At 38.7% G+C, this 27,954-nt stretch overlaps 2 protein-coding genes across 10 annotated transcripts in view; one reads left to right on the top strand and one right to left on the bottom strand.

Annotated features, from left to right (window-relative positions):
- On the bottom strand, nt 608-23,784 carry LOC110404834 (inter-alpha-trypsin inhibitor heavy chain H3-like). 7 transcript variants are annotated; one of them, XM_021409564.1, is made up of 24 exons: nt 23,728-23,784; nt 22,937-23,193; nt 22,489-22,579; nt 18,929-18,952; nt 17,660-17,826; nt 16,444-16,548; nt 15,845-16,007; nt 14,867-14,977; nt 14,111-14,236; nt 13,461-13,577; nt 12,167-12,335; nt 11,753-11,878; nt 11,337-11,518; nt 10,203-10,388; nt 9,419-9,558; nt 8,906-9,060; nt 7,384-7,389; nt 6,584-6,610; nt 5,686-5,736; nt 4,947-5,060; nt 4,172-4,376; nt 2,916-3,088; nt 1,159-1,270; nt 608-1,057 (listed from the first exon to the last, which is right to left on the bottom strand). In XM_021409564.1, the coding sequence occupies exons 3-24, from the start codon at nt 22,576-22,578 to the stop codon at nt 928-930; spliced, it is 2,679 nt and encodes an 892-aa protein (XP_021265239.1). In that variant the 5' UTR covers nt 22,579; nt 22,937-23,193; nt 23,728-23,784; the 3' UTR covers nt 608-927. The 7 variants fall into 7 exon arrangements, with proteins under 7 accessions (XP_021265239.1, XP_021265240.1, XP_021265237.1 ...); XM_021409565.1 differs by having other exon boundaries at nt 22,937-23,090; nt 23,728-23,777; XM_021409562.1 differs by having other exon boundaries at nt 23,556-23,762.
- The window catches only part of NEK4 (NIMA related kinase 4), a 17,647-nt gene continuing 13,564 nt past the window's right edge, over nt 23,872-27,954 (top strand). The window contains exon 1 of one of the 3 annotated variants that reach the window (XM_021409572.1): nt 23,872-24,061. In XM_021409572.1, the coding sequence (XP_021265247.1) occupies nt 23,969-24,061 (93 nt within the window). In that variant the 5' untranslated portion in view covers nt 23,872-23,968. The remainder of the gene's footprint in view (nt 24,062-27,954) is intronic. The other 2 variants (XM_021409570.1, XM_021409571.1) reach the window with 2 other exon arrangements.

Below are 27,954 nucleotides of genomic sequence, written 5' to 3'. Positions count from 1 at the left end.
CCATCTAATACATTATTTTAGAATATAAATTCAGAATAATATAAACTTTAACTTACTAATTTCAATGTTCTGATCTTTCTCCCTCCCTCCATTTCCCTTCCTGCCTTCTGCATTTTTCAATAGCTTATTACCTGCCATAGAAACCACTGTTTTCTTTCATAATTTTTATCTGACTTTGGACAGGCAGATATATCTAGCCACTGTGACCATCTCAAGAACTGATTTTTTTCATTCATATAAAGCTTTAACACTAAAAAAAAGATACAGTCCAAAAGACAGCTACTATTACTTAAACTGAAGTGCAGCTTGTAACTGTGACATTTCATCAATTTGTAAAGATATGAGCATTCAAAAATTAAGTTCAAAATAAAATACCAAAATACAAAAGTCCTGAATTCACACCATACCGCTTACAGCCATCTCAAGTCACAGCGCTACACTTGGCCTCAGTGTCAGATGATTGTAAGTATTACTGAATTAACCTGAAATACATTTTGGTCTGTCAGCTGCCCTCTTGTGTTCTATTTCCAAATACATTTGACGTCCTGTGCTTTGTGAAGCACGCATTAAAACACTGACAGACATTGGAATAACAGAACAAGGCATGAAATGTTGATGCTTTTATTTAAATTGCTCCTGACACTCAGCTATGAATTAAAAATTGGAAGAATATTTAATTTTGTAAAACTCTGTGTTATAATTTTAAAAGTAGTAAGGTAATACAGTAAAATAAAGATATGTTAGGGGATTTGGGATATCTGTGCACACAAGTGGAATTGCTGTTTCACTCTTGAGATTTGAATCTGTTCTATCTTGGCATTGTCAAACATGGCAAGATTATGTATTTTAAACATTCTTCAACAGTGAAAAGCACTATTATTTCAGAAAAATACTCCATGTACGCATGACTTTGGAATGTGGTGTTGTTTAAAACAGACTGGAAACAATATAGTCCGTATGAACACCGTCTATTAGCCCAGCTCCATTGTTATGAACAAACCAGCAAGGAATATCAATGCCATGCTCAGGATCTCTTCTGTAATCCTTCTGCCAGCCCCTGCAAGGCAAAGTACAACCACAGAATTATCAAAGCAGAAAATACAAATTGATGAAGTGATCTTTTCTAAGTCTTTTCTAAATATTTAATTATTTTTTTACCTTGTTACTGTCAGTTCCTTGTTTTTAAATATCATTGTGGCATCTGGTTTCTTGGGATCAGCCCCAGGATGAATTTCAAGTATGGTAAAGTCAATGGGGTGGAAAAACTGTCCTAAAAATAGAACCCAAAATTACCATTTCAAGTATGTTGCGCTTGTTGAAGCAGAAACAAAACAAACAAAGCCCCAGAATTTCTACATTCCCATCCTGTTTTCCAAGTTCCCTCGGGGTTCTGAATGCATAAGCAAACACCAAGTTTTGTGCAAAGTTGAACACACGACTACGATATTATTTTCTTTTTATAAACTGGAATTCTCCGCATATCATCTGGATGTAAGTTCCACCTTCTGAGTGCAAAGTAAAATTGCTCTTTCCTAGATAGCCCTGAAGGTAACCTCACTTTGTGTCCTGTCTACTCTGTTGTATTTATGACATACTACTGTACAAGTCTTTAGCTTTCTTTTAATCAAATAATGTGTTTGTTGATCTCCGAAATCTCTTGATGAGATTGTGCTTAGAACAAGCCTGATATCTAAGGACTTTTCGTGTTCGTGACAGGATTTGATTTTGGACTCTTTTGCCATGCCTGGACTGATGTAGGATGCTACTGGTGCCTTGAGTGCTGTAATGAGCACAGATTTAGCTTACTCAATGGAGTACAGAGGCAAATTCAAAGATGATGAAAATAGAGATGGGATGTGTAAGTCAGTGAACTGTAATAGGCTGTACCTATATAGCAGGTGAACTTTTCGTAACTAGCCATCCTACTTGCAATTAATACCACAGCACAATAACTTCTGTGTCTGGCAAAGGACTTTTCCTTTACCCTAAGGAACAGAAAAGTGTACTAATATCCTATCCTTATTCTGTCCTCTTTCAGTTTTGTTACAGCATTTCCTAAGAGTGATAGACCAAACACGTTCTTCCACTGATATCTTGTCTCATTCCCCTCAGATCTCAAAGTGCATACCAAGATTGAGAGAAGTGAGTTCACAGAAGTTCGTTATTTACTACAGTAAGTAAACTTACTGACCCAAAATGCAGGTTTGCTGCCCTTACTTGATTTTGTAGGAGAAAATTAGAATGCAAGGAAAATGGCTGCTATCTATGGAAGCATGAGATATTTTTCGGCAGAGAATGCACACCACAAATCCCACTACACTGCAGAAAACAGGATTCAACGAAGTCACAAGTTTCATCCCTCAATTACCAACTTTATGTTCTTCTAGAGTAATGTTATCTAACAGGAAGGAAATTCTAGACAATATAAAGCATTCTCTGATTTTCATATATGATAGTAAATCAAGATATACCTTAACAACTTATTTTCTTGCAAGGGATGCACTAACTGTGGTTTGGCAAATTTTGACTGATTAGCAAACACTCCTTTCTCAGAGTGCTTATATTTAGTAGAAAGGTGATAAGCTGAAAGAAGAACACAAACCATCCAAGAGACTGGAAGAATGGGGTAATAATTATTAAAAAATGTGTGGATGGACTTAGCAAGGTAGAGTCTTCAAGATGTCAACGAGAACAACGGACATTAGTGATTTCAGCAGCAGCAGAGAAATTTAAGAAAAGATCATGCATAAAGCCCAAGCCCAGAATATTTTTTCAGAAATCTTAATATGGTCAATCAACACCATCTCAATTTTCTCCCCTTTCTCAGTTCAGAAAGGCCAAGTACAAGGTGGTGTCTGCAAATCATGTAGCCTCAAGGAAAGAAACCATATTCACAATACTGAATGAATTCATACCTAATAATCCATGGGTCTGTTCAGACAGTTTATGACTTTCCATTGTATACAGTCCTAAGAAATCCTTGTGGAGAGGATGCTTCTTCCATACTTGGTGCAAAACTATAACAAATGATGCACTGCTGTCCATTGAGAGCACCAGATTTTTTTTCTTGTTAATTATCAAAGTTAAACTGAGGAAAAAAAAATTGACTTAGGGCATTGAGCTTCCCAGAGTTAACAGCAATGATAGGAAAACTGAGAAACAAAACATGTCCAACAAACAAGCATGGCTTTATAAATTAATTACTTGGTGTATTTTAAGATAAAGGTTTTTTTTTGCTGTATGTCAATCTGTGTGTGTTCATGGACAGTTCAAGACTCAGACTAAACTACAGCTGTAAAACCTTTTACGGAAAGATGTTTCTATCAAAACTCTTCCTATAACAACACTATTAATCACAGATAGGTTAGTGAGATTTAGATGTAGCACCTCATGCTCAGTAATAAAGATATTATCGGTAAAGCCATCGCTTTCTTGCCTGGATGCTACCTGAGATCTTTTCCCTTTGTTCTACAGAAAAGACAACTCCTGAAATGCCTAAGTTAGTACCAAGATAAAGAAGATTTGTTTCTAATTGTGTTAGTTGTATCATCAAATTAGCTGCCACCAAAAAAAAAATTTTGGGTAACTTGTATGAATCACGGTATTGCTCTGGTACCCTTGCTGTTTCAGTGTCTTGTTTCAGAAACACAATGAAAATGAAAAGGAGGTGGAGGTACCGCTGTTCTTTTTCTAAGCATTTTTTTGCACAGGTATAAATGATTCTGTAACAGATCTCATGAGACATATCCCTGCTGACAGCACAAAATTTACCTATTCTATAAATATCACAAATTCCGTTTCTTAAAACGGAAATTGGTTGCAAAACATTATTATGCCTGTGCTTGATACCATGACTAAAATTATTCCTTCAGTGTTTGCAAGTCACTATTGCATTAAGCACAATATAAAATGTGGTTTTACCTTGGTCACACCAATGGAAAATTAGGGCAAATTCTGCACTTACTTATTCCAAGCAGAGAAAGTTATGTATACAGTCTTTCTTCAGTTACATAACAAAGTAGAGAGCAGAATCCAGCATGATTTGGATAAGGGTGAGTTTTTTTGGATGATCGTGCAACATATCTTAAAAGCACATTTTTGATCAACCCCCCCCCCAGAAAAGTATAAAAAATAACACAGGAATCTGATATACTCTTTCTGTAAACATTACCCTTCTTGTTGCAACCTGACCGAGTCAAGCCAGGTGAAAGTTGTCTTTTCAGTCTCATTCTGAATGGTGATCTTCTCAGGAGTTACTGTCACTTTTAAATCCAGGTGCTTGTTTGCTATGCCAAGCTTTCCAAAATATGTATTTTGGACCTTTGCATCATTATTTGCTTTCTTGTCACCAATGAGTTCCCCATTTACTGTGATGCCTAATATAAGAAGGAAACACCAAATATTGTTTTATAGGTAATCAACTGAGGTCAAGGCATGGTGTGGTAGTTTTAGCTACAGCTCAACAAAACAAATCCAAATTGAAAAATAGTTCAGAATTACTTAAGCATGTTTGTGCAAAAGTACAATAAAGGAATAAAGATCTGGAGGCTGTTCCGTAGACATCTGCAATGACAATCATCACCTTGTTGATAAAAATTTAGTATTTCCTGGACCACAAAAATTCTGTGAGAGGCACAAATAGCTCGTCTCTTTTCCACGTACTGCATGAAATGACAAAGTAAAGATTATTTTATTGCCTCTATGTACCAAGACAAATAACATCTCTCAACTCCCACAGAGGTTTTCAAACAACAATTAAAAGTTCATTTTACTCCAGGAAGTGAAAACAATCATGGTAACAGTACCTTATCACAGTGATAGGAGCTCCTGTTAACTTTGCAGAAAAAAATAGTTCACACAGTATAAAAAGAGAGAGGTAGCCTTTAAAAGTAAGATATTTTGACATAAGCATCCTCATTTACTGTATTTAAAAATGATAAACTCACCGGTAATTGGGTCATTTATCAAACTTAACACAGCACCCGGGTTTTCATTGATATTGAAACAAATGGCATCTTCTTTTTGTGGCACTGATATAATGAAGTGTGGATCTCCATCAACTGTAAAGGCAAGTCACTGGTATTTGTACAGTGATGCACAAGTTCAAAGTTCCACATGAACACTTAAAATTGTGGTAGTGGATCTGCTGATACTGGGGTCCAGCAGGAACTGCCTCTGCACAAGCTATATGCCCAGCTTAGGCCAACCCATCCATCAAAGGGAGAGTGATGTCCCAAGGAAGCTGCTACTATATCTCATAAGTGAACAACAACCTTCTTCCCCTCAACTTTTCCAGGTATGTGCCATTTATCTTGTGACCCTTGATCACTGCAAAAATTGGTACATGGACTGCAGGATCAGAATGGGTGCCTATAAGTGCTTATCTCTGAGGATGAAATTGTTAATGAGGACAGGAAGGGTAGAGAATAGACAGCCACCATCACGAAGCCTAGCAAGTGGGAAGAGGACTAAGAAAATGACCATATACAATCTCAGTGACACAACTGTTTTAAAACATTTAAGGATATTTAAAGTAAATTAAAGTACAAGTCCTCTGAGAGGAAAAAGAAAGGCTATTTTTGTGGAAAGAAATGATCTAAAAGCTCTAAGAATAGTGCTATTTTAACACCCACTTCTGTTTTCCTTCTAAACAGAAACAATTTAAACTACCCAAAACTAACTTACCACTAGTATACCATGTAGGGTTTGATGAATGTACATACTGTACTGGTGAAGCTGCAGAGTGCAAATAAAAAACAGTTAGAAAAACATTAACACTGAATATTTACACACTATATGCAAAGTACCTGAAAAATGTCAGGAAGTTAATGTGCTTCCAATCAAGCAAAGCTTAGGATAGAGACAGATTTATTTTGCAGTCTAAATTGCTTTGAGTGTTCACGCAAAGTCCTAGTAATGTAGCCGTAGGAAGGCATATATCTCAGATTTAAGGATTACACTGTCTGTCAGCAAGTCTAGGTAGAAATGCAACAGCATCACCCATTTAAAACTTCTGAGGTTTTGTCATTTGTTTTCAATGCAATTAATGGGAGGCTTTCCAAAACTTTGGGAAAATTGGAAAAGGAGGAAGGGAAAGATTGAGACAGATTAAAACTAATTGACTGAAACTAATCTGAGCAAAATTTTAAATCTGACTCTCTCATTTCTAGCACTGCCCAACCAGCGATCTGAAGGATCAGTGGATATCTCAATCTCTTCGATAAAACTATCGTCTTCACATAAATAATGGAATAATTAAGCCAGAGATGCTATCATTGTACTCTCTTGCTTTACACAATTTCCAATGAGATGCACATTCAAGTCCATTCTCTGTATCTGAGAAAAAAATGTTGCTTTGATGAAATGGCACTTGCTCCCTGACAGCTATTTCACTGAAAAAAAAATCAGATCTGGTTTTGTTCAGTCTTTGTGATTTTAGCAGAGAGGAAACATTGGTAGTATTTGTTAAAATACACTTGTAAACTCAGACAAGGCAGTTTCCATCTGTCTGGTAATTTCAGTTGGCTGAATCATTTCCTTTGACAGATGCTTCTTCATTTAGAAACTCTTACTAATGACTTACCCTGCGCAACTAGTGGGGCAGACCGAGCTGTGAATGAAACAAAACACTATTTCAGAGGCTAGAAAGAATAAAAGAAAATCTCTCCCACTATCCTCCCACCACCAAAACAAATTCCAAAATCTTGTAGCTATGTATAAATTTCTAAACACTTTAAAAAAGAAAACATAGTCACAACAGTTTATTTAGTTTCTGTACCACAACAAGGCAAACTGTGAATTAATTCAACACAATGTCATGGACAGAAATCACCACACACTTTACAGCAAAACTATTACTTTTCAAAAGGTTCCGTAAGGGATCCATAAGGGGTGGGGAGTTCTGCTCCTTTTCTAATTCCCTTGTGTTTTGTTCCAAACTCTACTACTGGCCTGTCAGTAAGATTTATCCACCCATTCCCACATATTTGCAGTCTTCTTTTTTTACATCTGAAACTACAGAGCAGTGTTTGTAGATGGGTAACCGTGCTGAAGAAGCAGCATTCAGAGCAACACTGAAGGCATCTTTGTGTTGAGACTTGTCTACACGCAGGTACCTGTGAGCCAACAGTGCTAGCCCTGGAAAGCAGCGTATTTGTACTGGGCCTAAACTTTGCGATGATGGGACACTGCAATTCTGAGGATCCACACTGAAAGCAATATTCACAAAATTTTCAATCCAAGAAGTTTTTAATCTAATTATAACAGTCTTAATCTACGATGCAATATTTTCATAAAATTCTTGGGGAGTAAATCAAGTGATGCAGGAAATCTATCCCTAATAGTTAAAAAATGATAGGTAAATTTAATAAGAAATGTACATACCTTCAGCTGTTATCATGAGTAGACAAGTAAAAGGAAGAAAAAGAGAAAATTACAGTTTCAGTTGTACAATTAAACACATCCTAAAAAAATACAACTGTTGTTGAATTGTCAGATTCAACTATATATCATCAGTATTTTATAACAGTCATGAATCTAGACCCCTGTACATGTAAAAATTATTTTCTTTTTATACATGGTGGTAGTGCTTTGAGTATTTCTTCTATTATCACTCTGTACAACTTCTACACAAATAGAAGATTTTCTTGGAAAGAGATTCAGAAAAGAACCTCTGACTCACTCAGGTCACTCTGAATGCATGCCACATCTGTTAGATGCTTGTATGTTTTCTATCTCATAGCATCCATCTGTAAACTACAAAGTCATTATGCTGCATAATGTCTTGAATGCTAAATTAAACATGAAACATTTTTATGTCAGTATTCCATTATGACAGTTATGAAAAAATAATGCAAGAAATTTTATCAGCAGAATGCCTGTAAAATTATTCTGTATTGTAGGGCACCTAGGAATTATGTGGTTGCAGGGCTTATTCCACTTGAAAGAAATTCCCACTAATCACCAGAAAGCATTTCTGTTATGTAAAAATACCTTAGAATCAGTCCCAGTTACAATGTCCAATTCAGGAGATAAGAAAGTTTTTCATTTAAAAGCCAGCACACAGACCAGGACTAAGAACTAGGACAAAACTAGGGGCACCAGGCAAAATTTTCAGGAAAAGTAATAGATATTAACATCTATTAACATCTATTACTGGAAAGCTTCACAGGAGGCTTGTCAGACCTGTGGAATTAGGGAGAGATGAGGATGGCTCAGCCAACACGTATATGATGAGAGAGTGGCTTTGGAGTGCACTGAGAAGATAGATAGCATTTGTCTCACTTTGCTCTTACTAAATAGGATCATTCTGTTTCACACAGGTCAAGGAAAGAAGATGAAATGCATGAAAATACAATGATTTACTGAGCAAGGAGTTAATAATTAGCCAAAGTATCAAAGGAGATGAGAATAAATTGTGCACTTTCAGTACTAATTATTTTTCTTTCCGCAACATATACAAGTACTATGTTTTACAGGTTTATCACCACTGATACATTCTGCACAAGGAAGATCTCCTGGCAATATTCCTTTCTCATGTAGAAAGATGATACTACATTTACTTCTAAGAAGAAGTATATAAACAATTAAGCAGAAAGTTATATGAACAAAATTAAATATAGCTAAATTATGAGTTTAGAAATGCTAATTTCTTGCAATGTAATATTTTATATATTAATTTTAAATACATTGATTTTGAATTTATAGTATTTTCCCTGTATGAACTAGCAGTGAAGGATGGTTTGATAGAAATGAGCTTTAGAAGGAAAAATAATTTTGCATAAACCATACATATGCAAGGCATAGAAAACAGATTTTTCCAATACGTGTTTAAAACTGCTCTACACAAGTCTTTCTTTAGATGAGCATGAAAGTAACTTTGATAAAACTGTGAAAATGTCTATACCTTCAGTAGGTTTATCAGCAATCTCTGCTGGATTTTCATCATCTTCTGGCTTTGTTACCACCATGGACGTCAGTGGTGTTACAAATTTGTATTTTAGTGACAGATCCAGGGCTTCAGCTGTAAGATTCTCCTTTTCTTCTCCTGATGCTGCAATGCTGAATACAAGGAGAGACTGCTAGCATCAATGATTGCCAAATTACCTGCTGAACGCTGAATTACGTACTTTTTTTTAAAGTGAAGTAATCTCTCTGCAGCTAAAGGCAAAACTGTGCTTTCCATTTATGATTATTTAAAACTGTTTAATTTGCTAATTGAAAGACAAATGCTGAGGTTGCAGAGCTGAAGACATTGGGAGATTTTCCTTCCTGTTTCTTATGCTTTCCTATTGGCACCTCAGTGTGATGATGTGTAAAAACAAGGAAACAGATCTGAATTCCAGCTTTACATCCTAGAAGTTGGACCAGTCACACAGCCTAATGGTTTCACCAAAGATGTGATTCTTGGTACAATTACCGTTTTTCCAGGAGTTGTTCAATGGTGAGATAAGCCCAAAGCCTTTCAATGAAATCTCCAAATATATATTCCTGTTCTTGGAAAGCTTTAGCTGTTTGCTCCTTATCTTGTTGTGTAGTAAATGACAGGGCATCATTAGCCTGTTAGGAATAAGGAAAATTCTCCTCATCAAAATTTGCCAGGGACTCCCAGAATTTTCTAAAATCAAAACCTTAACATTTGAAAATTTTACTAAATTGAAAAACATTCTGGTCCAACAAAGAACTTGCCCAGGAATTTGTAAGTATTATATCAGGATCTTTGTTCCACCACTTCTGCAAAGTTTAGCTGTGTATGCTATGGGACATAATGAGCTTTCCAAATTCAAATGACATTTGGTTAATTAGAATTTGACTAGTCAGGATTTAAAGAATCTTGATTTTGATGCTTATAACATACAGAAACATATTTAATATGAAGACTGCTACCTATGAACAGTGAACATTTGGCTCCTGAAAGAAATGGATAGGATATTTAGACAGTAAAGAAAAAAAATTAAGTTAGCAAAGCTAATTCAGTCACACTGCACAAAGTTGTTCTGGATTGACCGAGGTCTAACTGACTGACTTAGACAAGTAACTTGCCTAACTTGTAGAAGCAATGCCTTTGGTGCACTTACTTTCTCACATATGAAGTAATACATATTCTCACTGAGGTGAAGATGTATGTGTGAATATTTTAAGTTTTGCCACCTTTGAACACGGATATTTTGCATAGCAAAATAGTCAAAGAAATCCATACTTACACCTTCACCTTTCACATCTACTGTCAAACTGTTTTGGTTGATGTCTCTAAAGCGCCCAGCCACCACAATCTCAGACCCATCATAGAAATGCTTAAAACTGTTTTTAGTTACATCTGCAATTTCATTTTCTGGGTAGTTTAACTCCACATCTATGAGCATGGGATTGGACACCTCATCATAAAAACCCTGTAGGATAATAAAATAAAAATATTTAAGCACCATTTTTTCTTTAATTCATATGTAGATCTGTAACCAGTGCTATTTCAGCAGTGAAAATTTAGAATGTATTTTAGAAGAAATATGTAAATATTCAGATAAATCTCAGAGTACAAAGCCTAAAAATCAACAAATAATGCAAATGAGGAAGGACATACCAACTCCTCAGTCTCACTAAGACAGAGGGAAAATACTCAATAAAACATGCTGTGGACGATGAGTTCTGTCAATGTTAATCAAGAGGGATGCCAAGATCCTTCCATTTCATAAAGTAAGTTTCTAGACCAGCTCCCTGAAGAGACTGAAATGATAACATGAGCCAAGAAGACAAGGTATTTGATTTTGACCAGGCTTGTAATTATATCCAGTATACAGCATTTTGGTCAGTCTTTCCAACAGATGGTATTTCCATGTCAAAAGCCAAAAATCCAATTCTGTACTATATTCACCTCTTTTCATGTCTTACAGCACTACAGAATGCTTCAGAAGTATGGTAAAATAAGTCAGCTCACAGAAAGTCCCTAAAGACAGTATATCTGGAGCCTTTAATCTCTGTCAGCCTTCTCTTCTTTTGACCTGATCTGTGAGGTATGGAAGATATAGTGACTGCAGCAATTTTGCTTATATAACGAGGTATACACTGAGGTGTCCTTCAGAACCATGTCTGTCTTGTGTCACCTTATGCCAAGTTTTAAACACTCTTCCATAGCTCAGGGTGACTCCCTTTTATAGCTCTTCCGTTGTTATAGAAAGGAAGAAGAAAATTCAATGCAACCAATGTTCTGACTACAGCATACTTGACTGTCTCAGTACCAGAGTACACTTTCTGCTTTTTGATTACTTCAAAATAAAAAAAAAGTCTGTGTACTTATCTGAATTAATACATCTCTTATCTAATTTAAGTTGTGATTATTGTACCTGGAGTTGTAAAGCTGAATCAGAGTCAGGATAAATCCGACGGGCCAATCCTTTATTTTCCAGTGCCATCTTCTCCAAGAAGTTGTAATCAACACCATAGCCAAAACCAAGATTGTATAAAGTATATTTTCCTTCAATAGCTTTTTTCACATGTGTCTGAATGTCCTGAGTGTTTGATATGCCTACATTAAACCAGAAGAAGGATGAGTTTTTTTCATAAATAGATAAAACGAAATGTGGTTGGTGGTGTTTGGATTTCTTAAGAGGCATTATCAAAGACTTGTATAGTCATATGATGCTGGTGTATTAGTATTTCAATCATAAAAAAAAAAAGCAGAAGTCAAAGATGATGGTCTATTTTAATTGAGTGATTTTTGTTAGTTAATTCACTGTTATTTCACCCAGCACAAACTTACCTACATTTGGTTGGCCATCTGTTAACATGATAATTATTGAAGCACTTCTCTTGGGCACAAAGTTTCCTTCATGAGCAGCATTCAGCATATCAATTCCTTTCATTATACCACCATATAAATTTGTCACTGTAAGGTAGAAATTTGGTTTCAACACAGTCAAAATAACAGACTATTTTTAATGGGAATCTGACAAAACCTGATTACAGTATGAAGATGAAAAGTTTGAGTTTGCTAGCAAGGAGATGTTTAGATGCAAAAATGAGTGAGCTTTGGAAACATAAGGATAAAAACAAGTCATCTGCTGCATCAATTTCAAGTTTAGAAGTGTCTCATTAGTAATTTTTTTTTTTTAAGTTGTAGCATTGTGTTCACAGACTGAATTGGAGAACTAACATACTCAACAACCTTACTCACAGCCTTCAGTATCAATGCTCCGAACAAACTTTCTTGCTTCATCCAAATTTTCAGGAGTGGCTTTGATTAATGTTTCTTTCCAGGAGTGTACATTACTACCAAACAGTATGAAATTGAAGTGGTCATCTTCTTTAATGTCATCTAAGATTTTTAGAAGTGCTTCTCTCGTCTGGAAGAGAAAGAGATTTAAATTTACTGTTCAAGCTAGATGAAGTGCCCAGAGCTCCCTCCAGCCTGACCTAGAATGTCTCCAAGGATGTAGCATCCACTATGTCTCTGGGTAACTTGTGTCAGTGCCTCACCATCCTTACTGTAAAAAACTCCTTCCTTGTATCCAATCTAAATCTCCCCCTTTTAGTTTGAAACCATTTCCCCTTGTCCTGTCACAACTGACTCTGCTAAAGAGTCTGTTCTCTTCTTTCTTACAGCCCCTTTAGATACTGACAGGCCACTCTCATGTCTCCCCGGAGCCTTCTCCATGCTGCACAGCCCCAGCTCTCAGCCTGTCCTCATAGGGGAGCTGTTCCATCTCTTGGATCATTTTTGTGGCCCTCCTCTGGACACACTCCAACAAGTCCACATCTCTTCTGTACTGAGGACTCCCTTTCTGGATGCAGTACTCACCAGTGCAGAGCAGAGGGGCAGGATCAGCTCCCTGACCTGCTGACCATGCTGCTTTGGATGCAGCCCAGGATACAGTTGGCTGTCTGGGCTGTGAGGGCACATTGCTGTCTCATGTCTAGCTGTCATCCACCAGTACCCCAAAGTCCTTTTCAGTAGGGCTGTTCTCCATCCTTTCATCCCCCAGTTTGTATTGGTAGTGGGGGTTGCCTTGACCAAGGTACAAGACCTTGCACTTGGATTTGTTGAATCTCATGAGGTTCACCTGGGCCCACTGCTCAAGCCTGACTAGGTCTGGCCACTCATGCCCTAGGCATGTTGACAGCACCACACAGCTTGGTGTCAGCTGCAAACTGCTGAGAGTGCACTTGATCCCACTGTCGATGTCATTGACGAAGATGTAGGAATACACTGGTCCCAGTACTGACCCGCAAGGGACACCACTCATCACTGATCTCCATCTGGACATTTAGTCATTGACCACAACTCTCTACTAACAATTTTGTAACCAGTTCCATATTCATTGAACAGCTCACTCGTCAAATCCATATCTTTGCAGTTTGGAGAGAAGGATGTTATGTGGGACCATGTCAAAGGCACCCTAAGTCATCATTTCCTTTCCATCATGACAGAAGATCTTCCACTAAGACTCTGAAATAATGTAATAACTTACCTGTTCTATTTCTCTTCCACTCATTGAGCCACTAACATCTATTATAAAAATAACATTCTTGGGCAACTTTGGAAGATTCGTTGGTGCAAAGAAGTGCACAAAGTAGCCATTGACAATCTAAAAAAAAAAGACATAAGATGTCAGCAACCAATAGCTTTTGTGTATTACAAAGATAAAATTGATAAAAAGTAAGTACTTTGATTTAGTCTCTAGCCCCTGAGTAGACTAACAAATCCTCACCAGTCTCACCTCCATCCATGAGCCCAGGATCTTCATTTAACTTCAAGTCTGAGCCTGCTTGACTTATACTTGTCTCTAGTGGTTTCACAGCTGTGCCTGCTCGCATCTGTCCATGGACCCCATTGATTTAGAACCACTCTGTAGTCTGACTTCAAACGACAACTTGGATTGCCTTATTCGGGGAAATTTGCCTGACGACCTGGATTCTTGGCTGAATTTGAATACCATCTCTGGGTCTGCCTTGCTTAGGCATTCTGGGGACTGGACTCTTGGCTGGTGAAGCTATGCTGTCATGGTCAGCTTCCTGCCCTTTAGGGAACAACTGGCCTTCACTTCTCCTTGACATTTTTCAGTGAAAGATAAGCTCATTCAACAGTGCAAAACTGCCAGCTATTTATCTGCAAAATTACCTGCAGATTATCTGGAGTTGTTCTCTTCACATCGTATTTAACAGTAAACTCTCCATCCAAGAGTGACTGTGAGCAATTTTCACAGGTTCGCTGTTGATCAAGAGTTGGCTTGAAAGAGATATGCCCCTGAAAAGAAGAAACTTCGTTAGATATAAATCTCAGTAGCTGAGAACACAAAGAAGTTTGTAATTTTGTAAAACTAGAATATTTAGATTCACAGATATAAGGATAACCTGTTTTATATGGTTAGGTATTTGTTTGTATTCACATTTATTGATATATTTATTGATTACTAACTAATAGCTCAGGTTTGCACCCTACATCTCTCTTCAGATGTTTTCTTTCTCATCTTCCTTGGTTCCATCTTCCTTACAGCCCTCCACTCTGAATGATAATTCTGATGAGGCTATTGAGCAGTCTGTGTGTTAGGACTTCTACCACCTTCATACAAGAGAAAACTACTTGTTACTGAATTTATTCTTCCACAGGAAACAGTCTGGTTGGTATCCAGGCTTCCAAGTACTGTTGTGGGACAAGGGTACAGTTCCATGCTAATAGCTGCAAGTGTCTTCTCAATTGCATGTTGATCGCCTTCAGCTTCCTAGCTTGGAATTCAGAGTTAAATTGCACAGAGAAGTCTTTATCTTCCCTATTTTTATCCTCTCACTTTCATTGCTAGTGACTACAGCACTTTTACACTGATGTTATTTCAGAGTTATACTCATAGTAAATAAAATAAGGAAGGTGTTATTGTACCTTTTTATCTGAGAAAGTTTTCTTAATGACATTTTGCAGATCATTGGTGATGAACGTTCCTTCTGCTTCCAGCTCACTGATACCTTGTGGCTCAAAGATATTTACTTCAATCTGAAGTATGAATTGAAAATTACTTTTATTGGCTATCCCACAATATATCAACTTAGACATTTATAGGAGGATCAGAAGGAAACCATGGTTGTGAAGGAGGGATTTTCTTAAAAGAAAAAACAAATGTACTTTTATAATTAATAACAGCAGTCCAACGTATCTTTTTCTATATAGAGCTTAAAAACAAAAGTAGAAAAAAACAAAGCTCTATAGAGATGGTTAGTGGAATGGTTAGTTAGTGGAATGTTGTCAAATGTCAAATAAATACTTAAGACCTTCAAAAATATAATCCAGCCATCAGCTATCAGCCATGGCCAACTTTGACGTATATTCCAGTTTGCCTTTTATCTTAGTATGTTTGGAATAATGCTTTATACACACACACATACTGAGTTTTGAAATGATTTTTACACAGCATTTTCTGGGTAAAGCTGAGTTTTAACAAAGCAGATAGGAGTTAGGAGTCAAAGACAAGTTTTAGCACACAAAAGCCACAGTGTTCTAGAATGCAATATATGTATCACTGTAATTTGGCATGACATACTTTTATAGTGATGTGAGAAAGGCATAGTTTATGCTATGAAGGCATTTACAGAAGCTATTTTGCTCCAAGATATCTTTATAGCTTTTCAGTTTTCTGTATGTCACTTCTTTTGGAGGCTTAGTAGATGAGCTAATTCAGAAGCTTACAAATCAAAACCTGCAGTAAAAGCACATTGGTGGGGACTCCCCACATGGTTCATTAGAAATATTATCGGGGCCTTTAGTTCATCTGTAGGCCAGTGGGAATGATCATGATACTCCACTTTCAACATATGTACAGAATTTCATGATCTCTTAAGCTACAGTATTCAATTTGACATCTACCTCAAAATCTTTGACAAGCTGCTTCGGTTTTACTTTGATGAACATCTCGTATTTTCCAAAGTGTCTCTTCAGTAGTTCCTCATATGTAAGTTCAAAAGTGACTTTACTGCCTGCTGCGATGTTGACTGAAACAGTAAATTTTTCTGTTTTCCTTCCCGAAGCCCTGTGTTTAAATGGGTAAGAAAAAGATTAGCCTCTTTCATAATATTTATTACTTGGATTTAGTTGGTGCAGCATAACTTTCAAAAAGGAGTAAAACAAAGATGGGAATTTTGATGTGTTGCTAAAATCATAGTCAAACAGTATAGAGTTTATTCAAGATTTCCAGTGAGCTTTATCCAGGCACTGGCCATACATAGTAAGTGAAAGATGCAGAAACCTTCTTTTCTTAATTGCAGATACCACCTGTCAGAAATTGTATTTCCTTCTTTATAATTTACGCTAAAATAACTTTTAATTAAATGATTTAATAAATAATTAATTTGTTCTTTGATCCTATAAGAAAACAAACTTCAGAAATATGCCAGAACAAGATATTACAAATCTCACAATTTGCTACAGGTAAATGGCATGGAAGCCGCACCAGGTATCACTCTTACTTGACAAGACCAGCAGTCTGTCCCTTTGAAACAGCTTTCTCATACTGCTGTTTGGCAGCTTCTTTTTCTTTTATATTTCCAGGATAAGTGATGCCATCAATTGTCCTGCAGGTGAAAAAGTGCCTTGTTTAGCAGATTGACTGTCACTGATACATGAAAAGTTATTATAGGCATATAATATATAATTATGCAATATATAATCTCTGTTTATTAATTGGTTTGCTCTAGAGCATTTTCAGGAACCTGGAATTCCAAGATTTGAGCACCTGCAGTGAAGCACAAACGAATTAGTCTTTCCAGGGCCTTTACCTGGTATGAAGAGCTCTGTGCTTAGTATTAAAGAGAGTCTGAAATAATTTTTTCCTTGAAAATGAATTAGATCAAAACTGGTCTGATAGTAACACTACCTACATCTGTCATATTCCTGCACTTTAGCAGCTTGATCATCTCGTCTCATCTCGTCTCGTCTCGTCTCATCTCATCTCATCTCATCTCATCTCATCTCATCTCATCTCATCTCATCTCATCTCACAGCAGGGTGACTCTCTGGATGAGACTCATCTGTCCAAATGCAGATGTCTACAGCTGAAAATTTCATCCTTAGACTACTCACACCAATAAGCAAGCATTTTTCACAAGAGATGAATCTCATACTAAAATAAAAGTTCTAGCATAACTTAGAGTGATTGTGCCCTAAAAGCATCTGTTTCTTTTCACTGAAAATAACACAGGCATAGTGTGATTAGCTGAGATGAACACATTTAAGCCAAAACCTAATAAAGGTGTGAAAATTGCATATTATTGCAACTAAAGATACAAACATAAGGAACAATTTCCTCTATTACCTGTCTCTTTTTCAAACACCATTTCAAAATAAAGAAAGAAATTAAGCTATAATGCCATCATAGAAATTAATTAATGGAACATTTGGGGTTTGATAACAGCAGAGTAAAATAAGTGATTTTTCTGAAAAGGTGACTGGACCCATGGAGATGATCCCACATTCCCTAAGGTCCATGATAATGAACAGAAATAACTGAAAATCAGTCACTTTTTCTATTGATGTACCAATGTTTGCCTACCCCCAAGTACCTTGCATGTGAAGTTAATAGTACCAGAAAATTGCTTGAGATGCATTTAGAAATCTATCAAGCAGCAAAGTAAAATTGAACATTTTTAGTTTGGTTACTCTAACAATATTATAAAAATTACACACATGCTGAAGTTGGTAATGAAGGCTGTCTTAGGGAGCTCAACATCGAAGAAGACTTCTCTGTGTACATTTCCACGGTTGACGGCTCGACTGGTGATGAGATTGTGGGCAAATCGGGAAGTTACTTTACTGTCAATTTTCATTCTATAGATTTCTATCCCATTGACAACCTGTACATTGAAAAATGAAAGAACAGAGCTAGCTGTTATACTGATGTCTGTGCTAATCAGCCATGATTTTATGGAAGGAAATTACTGCAGGAGATTCTATCATTCCAAAGTGAAAGAGGAAGACCTAATCATAAGACCTGGGGCACAGCGGTGTTTCCTTGGTTGTCTACAGAACTGACACTGTGGTGTTATTACATGAGTCATAACTATACATACACTTTAACAAAATATTGCCACCTTGGCAACGATGTTGCCACTGTAAGAATTGCGTTTTCTCCCTACTGAGACTGAGACTTTTGTTTTGGTTAGTCAGAGTCAGTACAAACAACGTGCTGCAGCCTCACTGCAGTCGTGACTGCTAGTATCAACTGAGTGGCTGAGTACCAGAGCAGGGATGGAAGGAGTCATCTTGTATAAAAATAGATCAAACCAGTTCCAGATGGGTTTCAAATTCCATTTTGTTATCCTCAATTTTCTCAGAGCTGAGGCTCATTCCTGTTTAAGAAATGAAATGAGCTGGGCATGACTTATTTGCTTTAAATGCTCAGGTGTGAGGTTGCTGGAGACTACATGAAAAGATAGGTAGCAGCAAATGTGCCTCATTAGGCAGCTCTGCAATAACAACATCTGATTCTTGCAACAAAATCAGCAGTGGAAAGAAGCTTGTGATTTTTGTGCTAGGCCTGAACTCTGGCAGGTTGATTAAGAAGTCCCCCCCCCAAAATCAAAGTATTTTAAGCATTGCTGAAGTGGCATCCAGGTGCCAAGTGGAATCAGCCTCAGAGATGCAGTCTCTTGACTTCATAAAAACAGTGTTAGAGACACTTTGTTATTTATTAAAATACAACATGAGGTTAAAAATTATTTGTTCACATTCTTTCCCTGTGCAGGACTCCCCATCTGAGCTTGGAAAAGAACAGTCTTGTTAGTCCTACTGCCTAACCCAAGCAGCTCTGGGCTCCTTCCCATGTCCCACACACTCAGGAATGTCTGTCTGCTCAGAGAAACGTTCTTTGAACACTGTAAGAATATTCCTGTCGCTAAGAATCTTTTTCCATAGCCTGATCAGAACCAGGCCTTCATATAAGAGAAGACTACTCACCAAGTCATTATCAGCATTTCGCTTCTGTAAAGAGAAAAAAAAGGAAAAAAAAACATGACTAAGGTAGGAAAGCAGCATTTAGACATCTCCTTGGGAATTTCTCGTTTTAGGTCTTTTGGTATATATTTTGTCTTTTCCAACTATTTTTCCTTTGGGAGAAAAATGGGTTTTATATCACAGCATACAAAATGGTTTGCATATTTGTTCCAGTCACAAACACCCTCTAATCATCAGGCAGATCGACCTTTATGCTCTTTCAGCCTGTTCCACCCCACCAGCCTCTCACTAACAATAAGATGGCAATTCAGTAGGCTCACGGGGAGGAGAGGGAGCATACTCTGAAAGGCTGCATAGAAGGGAACAAGAAACTTGTTGAAACTTTTTTTTCTATGTGCTCATCCTCAGAACGAGTGCAAATATCAGATACTCTACAAAAATATCATGTGTTCTCATGATCTGAAAGAGAGAACAGGCTTCAAACATGCTTGGAAACTCATGTTAAAATAGCGGCTTGCGTAACTCAATTCCCGTAAGCTTGGTTGCAAATGCCTTATCTCATCTGGCTCCTCATCTGGCTCCAACGGCCTCATGGGTCACATTTTGTACAAATTTTCTTTTCATGTTTACATACTCCACTGAACAGAGGGGTAAAGATGCAGAGATATCAGCTCAGATATGTATACTGGGCACATTTATGGCTTTTTTTACCTTTCATATTTAGGAGTTCTACAGGCTGGAAACAGAGACACAGAAGAGTGCCTTTTTTTTTTTTTTTTTTTTTTTTTCCCTAGGACTTTATATAATATCAGTGATAATTCATATTTCAAACTGCTATTGCCACACAGGTGATTTTTGTGTTTACATCTCCCCTGCTTCACAAACCACTGTGGGCTTTTTTAATGTCTATGTCGAGAACTCACCACTTCAAATCCTTCCTTTACAAAACTTCTCTTCTCTGTATCTATACTGTCATTACATAGCCAATCATTTCCTCTTAAAAATAAAACACAAACCAAGGTATGGACCTTGGAAACAACAAATTCATGTATGCAAAAAGTCAGTTTGTTTTGCACCTTTTTCTTAAAGATTACAAAAATGCCTTCCTCAGTTACAAATTCTGCAGTTCCGACTACTACTTTCTAAACTAAAAAATACTTCACATGCATTTAATTTTTCCTGAATTGCTGTTGTGAACATTCTTTGGCAAAATTATGGGTTCTACAATAGTTTTGAAAGAGTTCTGCTCTGATGCTGTAAATATTTTTAGTCCTACACTGTCGTTATCATTGAAAAAGGAAATAGAAAAAAATCTTCCAGTGAAAGGTATTGGTGGCTTTGTACTTCAGCAGATCTTGGGCAGAGATACTCAGACCCAACCAGATATCACCCTGGGCTGCCTGCTTTAACAGAGCCTGATCTGAGCATGGGGTCAGATTAGATGATTCTGCAATTTTGAGATTTTTGTCATTCTTAATGATTCACTCAGGTGTAGCTAGAGACCTCACTAATACTAATGTCATTTTGAGCTCTGTGGGCAAAAAATGATAACATCCAATTAAAAAATTATGTTATGAAATTCTGAAGGAAGTAAGATTTTAATATCCCTGACTTGTGTAATGACAGTTACAAGTTACAGTTACTTGTATTTCCAAGTATTTCCACAGGTTTGCCAGTAGCACCAATTATCGGACAGTTATTCTTTCAGTTATATTACAGTGACAAATTCTGTTTTTGTTTAATGCTGTGCTGCTGTGGCAACAGCAAAGAAAACACAAAATATCTATGGAATCCAACAAGTAGAGGAAAAAAGGAATTTGAACTCCCAAGAATAAACGGTGGGGAAAGAAGGCTCCCATTACAGTACTTACTGAAAGAAGCCCTGATTTTACAGCTTGGGAAACTAAAATACAGAGTGACTAAGAGATTCAGCAAAGACTGTACAGTTTATTTGAAGTGACCTCTGGCTACACAAAGCATTTACGTAAACCTCTTTGTATTGCATAGGAAAAATAGGGCATAAAAATTATTTTCAAATCAACAACAACATTAAAGATTCCATCATCGCAAGTTAAGGTAATTGGAAATCACAGAGAAGAGAGAATAGCTCAGCTAAGCTATGCTAAACTGGAACTTGCTTGGGATCTATGCAGGAGTCTTGCTGCTGCCTGAAGGAGAGGGTCAAGGAAGGAAAGCTGTATCACTGCTACCCATGCTTTGAATGCTTTGAATAGTTTTATTTCCAGAAAAAAAAATCCACCCTTAATAGTTATGTGTATAGGAACAAGAAGTACAAATGTTCTGAGGCATCTTAGATTTGGGGTTTTTTTTTTGTTCAGTTTTCAGCAGACTTGGCTCTGCCAGTTGAGTTTATCTGACTGTGACTTTAAAAGTAGCTTTGACAACTTGAAGATCATCACTGATGTAGCAGATAGACTTCCAGCCATCTTTTACCACTCATCACTGGCAAACTACCTGCTCAAAAGAGCTAGTACAGGGATTTGGACTGAGACCATCACAACACACAGCAATCTTTTCCATTTCAATAAAACGACATTTGCATAAAATATAGCATAAAACTGGGAGAATCAACCATCTTTTCTGTAGTGCTCTGCATGTACAGATGGAACATAGCACAGAGCCTTGGCCATCTTCTATTTAGGAAGGCTTTAGCACTGCAAGACATGCAGAGAATGCCAGGTACTATAGTAATTGGGAGGAAAAAATGACATTATATCTGGGATAAATATGAGCTAAATAAGAATCCTTGGCATTTCTAATTTGCAGCTATAAATTTCAAGCTGATTTCAAAAGTTAGATATATTATTATCCTGATTTTCAAAGAAAAATTCTTGGCAAAGACGGTAACTTCATCAGAAGAAATTGACTGTAAATTGCTCTGTCCTGTTCTACACACTAATCAACAATACCCCCTGAAGAGATCTGCCCTCGGTACTTTTCATAGGATTTAACTACTGAGAGAGAGGAAAATAACTGAGTAGTGGTCTGCAACTTAAATGAAGAAGATTAGGCAGAATATCAGGAGGCACTGCCTTACTCAGAGATCTGTCAAAAACAGAATATGGGACACAGATATGTTCCATGTTATGCTAACTCATAAATCTTTTGAGAAAAATCCCACTGTGTCACTTGGACTGTGGAGATGTTTATCAGGATGCCATGTTACATCTCTGTTACATTTCTTCTTTTTGGAGGCCTCTTTCACTGTCATTGCCATTCGGGTGCTATAATGAGTTATATGGCAGCACTGAATCTTTTACACATCTGAATGTGAAAGTTCTAAAACATTTTACCATTACATAATGATGACGGAAAACAGAGGAAAGTGGTGTTTTGAAAAAGAGATAGGAGAGCTTTGTCAGAGCTGATTAAAAACTGAGGCTGATTAGAGTTCAAGACCTAAGTCTGAGCCGGTGTTCCCTGACAACAGAGAACACAAATCTCATGGTGGCAGCACTGTATGAGCTCTCTGGAAAATGATGATAAATGGCAGGAAGTTAATCTATGAAGAATGGGAGCAGCACACATGGTTGATTACTTACCTTAATGTTTCTGACATGTGTTACCAAAAAGTCTGACGATGTAAAGGCAGGAGTCAATAGTAAAATACAAAGCAATATGTGGCTTTCCATTCTGGAAAAAAAGTAAGATTCTCATCTGAACGACACAAATAAATAGATAATGCTTTGTTTACAGAGTGTTAATATATAACCCTATGTGAAAAGTGCAATTAAGCATACAGAAAAAAAAACCACTGAATTTTGGTTTGTATAATCTACAGAATATTGCTACAAGATATTTATGGAATTGTGAGTTGGTAGAATATTTCAGCCATGGATCTTCTATGTAATATCTGCAAACAGAAATTTAGCAGCCATTTCTGTATTCTTTCTGATACCTTCTGAAAAGCTATCACTGCCTCAGCTTTACCACAGCTGTACCAAAGCTTGCAGTACTGTAAACTCATTTATACTCCTCTTCAAAAACTACCTTTTATATGCATGTCACTCAGGCACCCGGCTGAGGTATCAGTATTTGACACATATCTTGACTATCCCAGAAACTTTTCCTGTTCATCTTGTTGGCTGAAGTTCAGGTCTGAGCTCACAGATCTTACATCTTGCACAATTCACATCCATTCAGCCTGCAAGTGCAAGGCCCATTTACTTTACTTGACAGCGCTAATTCTCTCCTCATCTTTTAACTGGTTCCATCTCCTCCATAGCACGAAACACAAAGTTCAGCATCTGTGAGGTAAAATCCTCAGTAATAAAACATTGGAGGTAAACAGTAAGCTATGTCAAATTTCCAGATATAAAATTAATGTGAAAAGATATTAAAATAAAAGACGTGAATGAATCAGCAAGTGAAACATAGAGAACTGCTGGCCAGTGTGCCCCACAAGGTGTGCTTTGCATTTCAGGTGCCTGCTACGGCAGGGTAGGGGTTGGGCTGTGCTCTTTCTTCCCTGCGTGCTCTGTGGGAGTTTTGTTTCCCTTCCTTTTCTCCTGCTCTGGGACATTTTCTGTTTTCCCTGCAGCCCACTTTCTGAGGCTTGGCAGGAACACGGGTCAAGAGGACAAGGAGCTCCTTTTAAACCAGGCTGGACCTTTTTTAAGCAAGTGTTTGCTATCCGGAGGGGACACGATGGCTTTACTCAGCAGCTACGAGCAACCCGGGCTCCCCTCACACCACACATGCAGCACGCCGGGAGCCATCTGGCACTGTTTTTGAAGGGACAGCTTTGTTTCCCGTGATGGCAGTGGCCCTCGGGTTCACACCTCCCTCAGGTGCCCTGCCCGCTCCTAACATGGCTGCTTCACCCGCTTCCAAGATGGCGGCGGAGAGCTCGTACCATAGAGACGCACGGCGGGCCGCTCTGCGCGCCGCGTTCTCTGTGGCAGCAGGGAGCTGAGGGCATCTCTATGGCAGCGGCCGCCGCGCTGCGGGGCAGGCGGCCCCGGGTGGCGGCAGCCGCCGCCGGGCGCTGAGGGAGCCCGCCGCGGGGCTGGCGGCCAGAGGATGCCTCTGGCCGCCTACTGCTTCCTGCGAGCTGTGGGCAAGGGCAGCTATGGGGAGGTGAGCCTGGTGCGGCACCGGCAGGACAGCAAGCAGGTAGCGAGGGGCTGAAGCGGCCGCGGCCCAGGGTGAGGGGAGCGGGTCGGCTGGGGCCTGGCTGTGGGGCCCCGGACCTGCGGTGGGGCCCCGGCGGCCCGGGTCTGGTTCTGGGATCAGACACGGCCTGCTCCTGGGCAGGCCCAGCCGGGCATCCAGAGGCAAAGCCCCAGCCGGGTGGCTGCGATGGCAGCGCTTGTGCCCTGCAGTCCCGCTACAGTGCACAGTCCAGTGTCCTGCTAACCTCGCTGTTTTAAAAGTAAACAGCACCGGGGGGGACTTTCAGCCATATGCAGGTCCTTGGATTTCACATGCTTTTATGCTGATCATTAGTACTGGCAGGAATCTCGCTTCCTTATCGTTTTTGTTTTAACTTAAATATTTGATGTATTGGCCTGTGTCTTATCTCTTGCCAACTTTTATAAGCACCTTTTCTTCAGCAGGATGAGCAGGATTTTTGTTTGTGGCTTTTGGAGATTACTACGTGTTCTGTGAAAGAAATTGTGTTTTAAGTCTATTTGCTGTCAGAGTAATGTTTGGTTTGTTTTTTTTTGTTTGTTTGTTTTTTGATGAGAGTCATGTGGCTCAAGTGTTTAAAATGAAAAAAAAAATCCATTTTGCACAAAATTATGTAGGAAACAGAAGAGCATTACAATAGAGCTCATGGGAATCTTGCCACAGTAGCATGTTTACTAAACCAAATATAAACAGTGTTGAGTTTCAAGGTAAGCTATGTCCATCCTTTTTGCATTCTGGTCATATTGACTAATCCTGAAATAAAACTAAAAGCTGTCGATTTCTATGCCTAAGTACCACTGAGGCGATAGGAAAAGGCAACTCAGGGGAAATACTTCAAAGGAAATAATGAGTTATGCTCCAAGAAGACAACAAGGCCGGCTGCCCAGCTGCAGTGCCTCTACACCAATACACACAGCTTGAGGAACAAACAGGAGGAGCTGAAAGCCACCGTGCTGCTAGAAAGCCAGGACGTAGTCACTGTCACTGAAACCTGGTGGGATGATTCCCATTACTGGAGTGTGGCTGTTAAAAGCTATAAGCTGCTGAGAAGCAACAGGTGAGGAAGGAGGCACTGTCCTGTACATCGGTAAGGGAGCAGAGTGTGAAGAGCTGTCCATGAAGAACGGGAACTATCAAGTCGAAAGCCTATGGGTGAGTTAGAGACCGAGGCAGCAAAGGGAGCCTTATGGCTGGGACCTGATCAAGTAGAGCCTGTCGATGAAGCCTTCTTTCTGCAGCTGCAGGAGGCATTGCGATCGCAGGCTCTCGTTCTGCTGGAAGACTTCAGCCACGCTAATATCTGCTGGAACAGTAGCATGGCGAGCTGTAGGCAATCCAGGAGGCTCCTAGAATGCATTGAGGATAACTTCCTGAATCAAATAAGAGACAGCCCCACCAGGGGGGATGCGATATGGGACCTGCTGCTCACCAGTGTGAGTGAACTGATTGGTGACATCATGATTGGAGGCTGCCTGGGCTGTAGTGTCATGAGCTCTCCATTCCCTGATAGTAGGCAGTTAGGAAAGGAAGGCAAGAGGCAGGCATGGCTGAACCGGGACCTGCTGGTCAAACCAGAGAGAAATAAAATGCACAGGCAGTGGAAACAGGGATGGGTACCCTGGGAGGAGTATAGGGATGCTGCTAGTGCTGTGCAGGGATGTAGTCAGGAAGGCCAAGGTTCAACTGGAACTGGTCTTTCCAAGGGGTGCCAAGAAGAACAAGAAAGGCTTGCACCTCAACTGGAAAAGGTTAGTTCAAAAAGGCATATCTCTACTAGTGAGTAATACAGGCAGGCTGGTAACAATGGATAAGGAGAAGGCTAAGGTACTTCACAACGTTTTTGTATCAGTCACTGGCAACTACTTTTCACGCACCCCTTGAGTGGATGTGTTGGAAGGTGCGGATGTGGGAGTCCTCGGTGTAGGAGAAGTCATGGACCTGTTGGAGCGCACCCAGAGGAGGGCCTCACAAATGATCCAAGGAATGGAACGCTTTCCTACGAGGACAGGCTGAGAGCTGGGGTTCTCATGCAGCATGGAGAAGAGAAGGCTTTGGGGAGACCTGAGAGTGGCCTGTCAGTATCTAAAGGGGCTGTAAGAAAGAGGAGGACAGACTCTTTAGCAGGGTCTGTTGTGACAGAGGACGGAGAAATGGTTTCAAACTAAAAGAGAGGAGATTTACATTGAGTATAAGGAAAAATGTTTTTTACAGTAAGGGTGGTGAGGCACTGGCGTAGGTTGCCCAGAGAGGTGGTGGATGCCCTGTCCCTGGAGACATTCTAAGCCAGGCTGGATGGGGCTGGACAGGTCAAGCTGTAGATTTTCCTGTTCATTGCAGGAGAGTAGGATCAGATGGCCGTTAATGGTCTCTTCCAACTAGAAGGATTCTATGATGGTAGTTGATCAGGCATGTAGAACACGGTACCTACAGTATTTTTATTTTATTTCAAACACGGATGGTGCTGCACGCAATTAGTTCTATTCTATTTCCCAAGGGAGCACTGTGTCACCAGTTATAAAAACTGAGGAGTTTTTCTAATATCCAGTAGACTCTTGAAACGCAAAGCCATGCTCAAAGCCGTAAGGTACTGTTGCTTTCTGCATAATTGATTCCCGTGGTATATTGGAGGCAGTTTTCCTCAACACTAATTAAATGTGCTGAATTAAACTAATAGGGTCAGCCTGGGAAGTAGATAACTAAACGGAATTGAGTAAGGATTATTTAAATGTTTTTAAATGAAAAACTCTCAGGTAAGAGTGGAGTCAGGTGTGTGCCACGCCATGGCTCTTCCACGGGAAGCTGGTTCCTTAGAAGTGATTACCACAAAATTTACACCAGACAGGTGTCAGTCAGCCCTAAATATTGCTGCTCTGTGTGATGAGCATGTGCTCCATGTTTTCTTTCATTTGGCTTCAGTGATATTTTTCCTAAAATATGAAATTCTTTAGGAAATATGTTTGATGCAGTATATATGAGGGAGAATAACAGCTCACAAAAAATGTAGCTTTAGAAAATTTTAAATTTATACTAACACGGTGAAACAGATTTAGAATATGGACTGTAGACCTTTTGGCTCTTTCAGTATGACCAAGAGGCTCTGCTTCCCTCTGATTCATTTCTTCTTGAATAAGCTTAAACTTGCATATATCAAACCTCATAACTGCAACAGGTATGTGTTAGGGCAAGTTTAAAGATGTTTTTGAAGGAATGTAAATGTTGTCTGCTTTCAGCTTTTGGGGAAAGTACTTTTTCAGTGTGCTCCCAACAGTAGCAGCCCTCCCAATGCTTCTCTGCTTGCACCATTTCTTTCCCAGTGGAAGCTTGTTTTCTCCTGTGGTTAACTTTTTTATAGGCTTTTTGTACAAAAATCCTAAATCAGCTGTCTTGTGGCTATGCTGCTAGGTGCAAGTTTTTTGTTTGGTGTTTTTTTGTTGGTGCTGTTAGTTTTAAGAAAAGGATGAACAGACCTAAAAAGCTTAGCTGTGTTATTTTGTGCATTCAGAAGTTCAGCTTTTTCAGATACTTCCTGTGGCTATGAAAATGTGGAATCCAAGCCTTGAAATAGAGATTTTAAAAAACTTTTTATTATTTTGATTGTATGATCTATATTCAGGTGACTTTTATTCTCAACATCCATTTTTGTTTTTCTGATATGACCACATGATTTCCTTAGTGCTATTATATAAATATTACTGTCAATAGGAGTAACTGTGATGGACTGTAAGGCATTTCAGGTTTAAAAGATTAATTATAAATGTCTTTTTAAATGAAAAGAAAAAGATGATAAATGTGAACATAGTCAAAAGAAAGCAATGTGCCCCAAAATTCCTGTGCAGAGTTTTAATCAGGTAGACTAATAATGTAGCTACACCTGT

This window comes from Numida meleagris, chromosome 11 (genome assembly GCF_002078875.1).
Source record: "Numida meleagris isolate 19003 breed g44 Domestic line chromosome 11, NumMel1.0, whole genome shotgun sequence".
Lineage (NCBI taxonomy): Eukaryota > Metazoa > Chordata > Aves > Galliformes > Numididae > Numida > Numida meleagris.
Note: the sequence above shows the minus strand (reverse complement) of the source record. Positions and strands in the feature narration are given on the sequence as shown.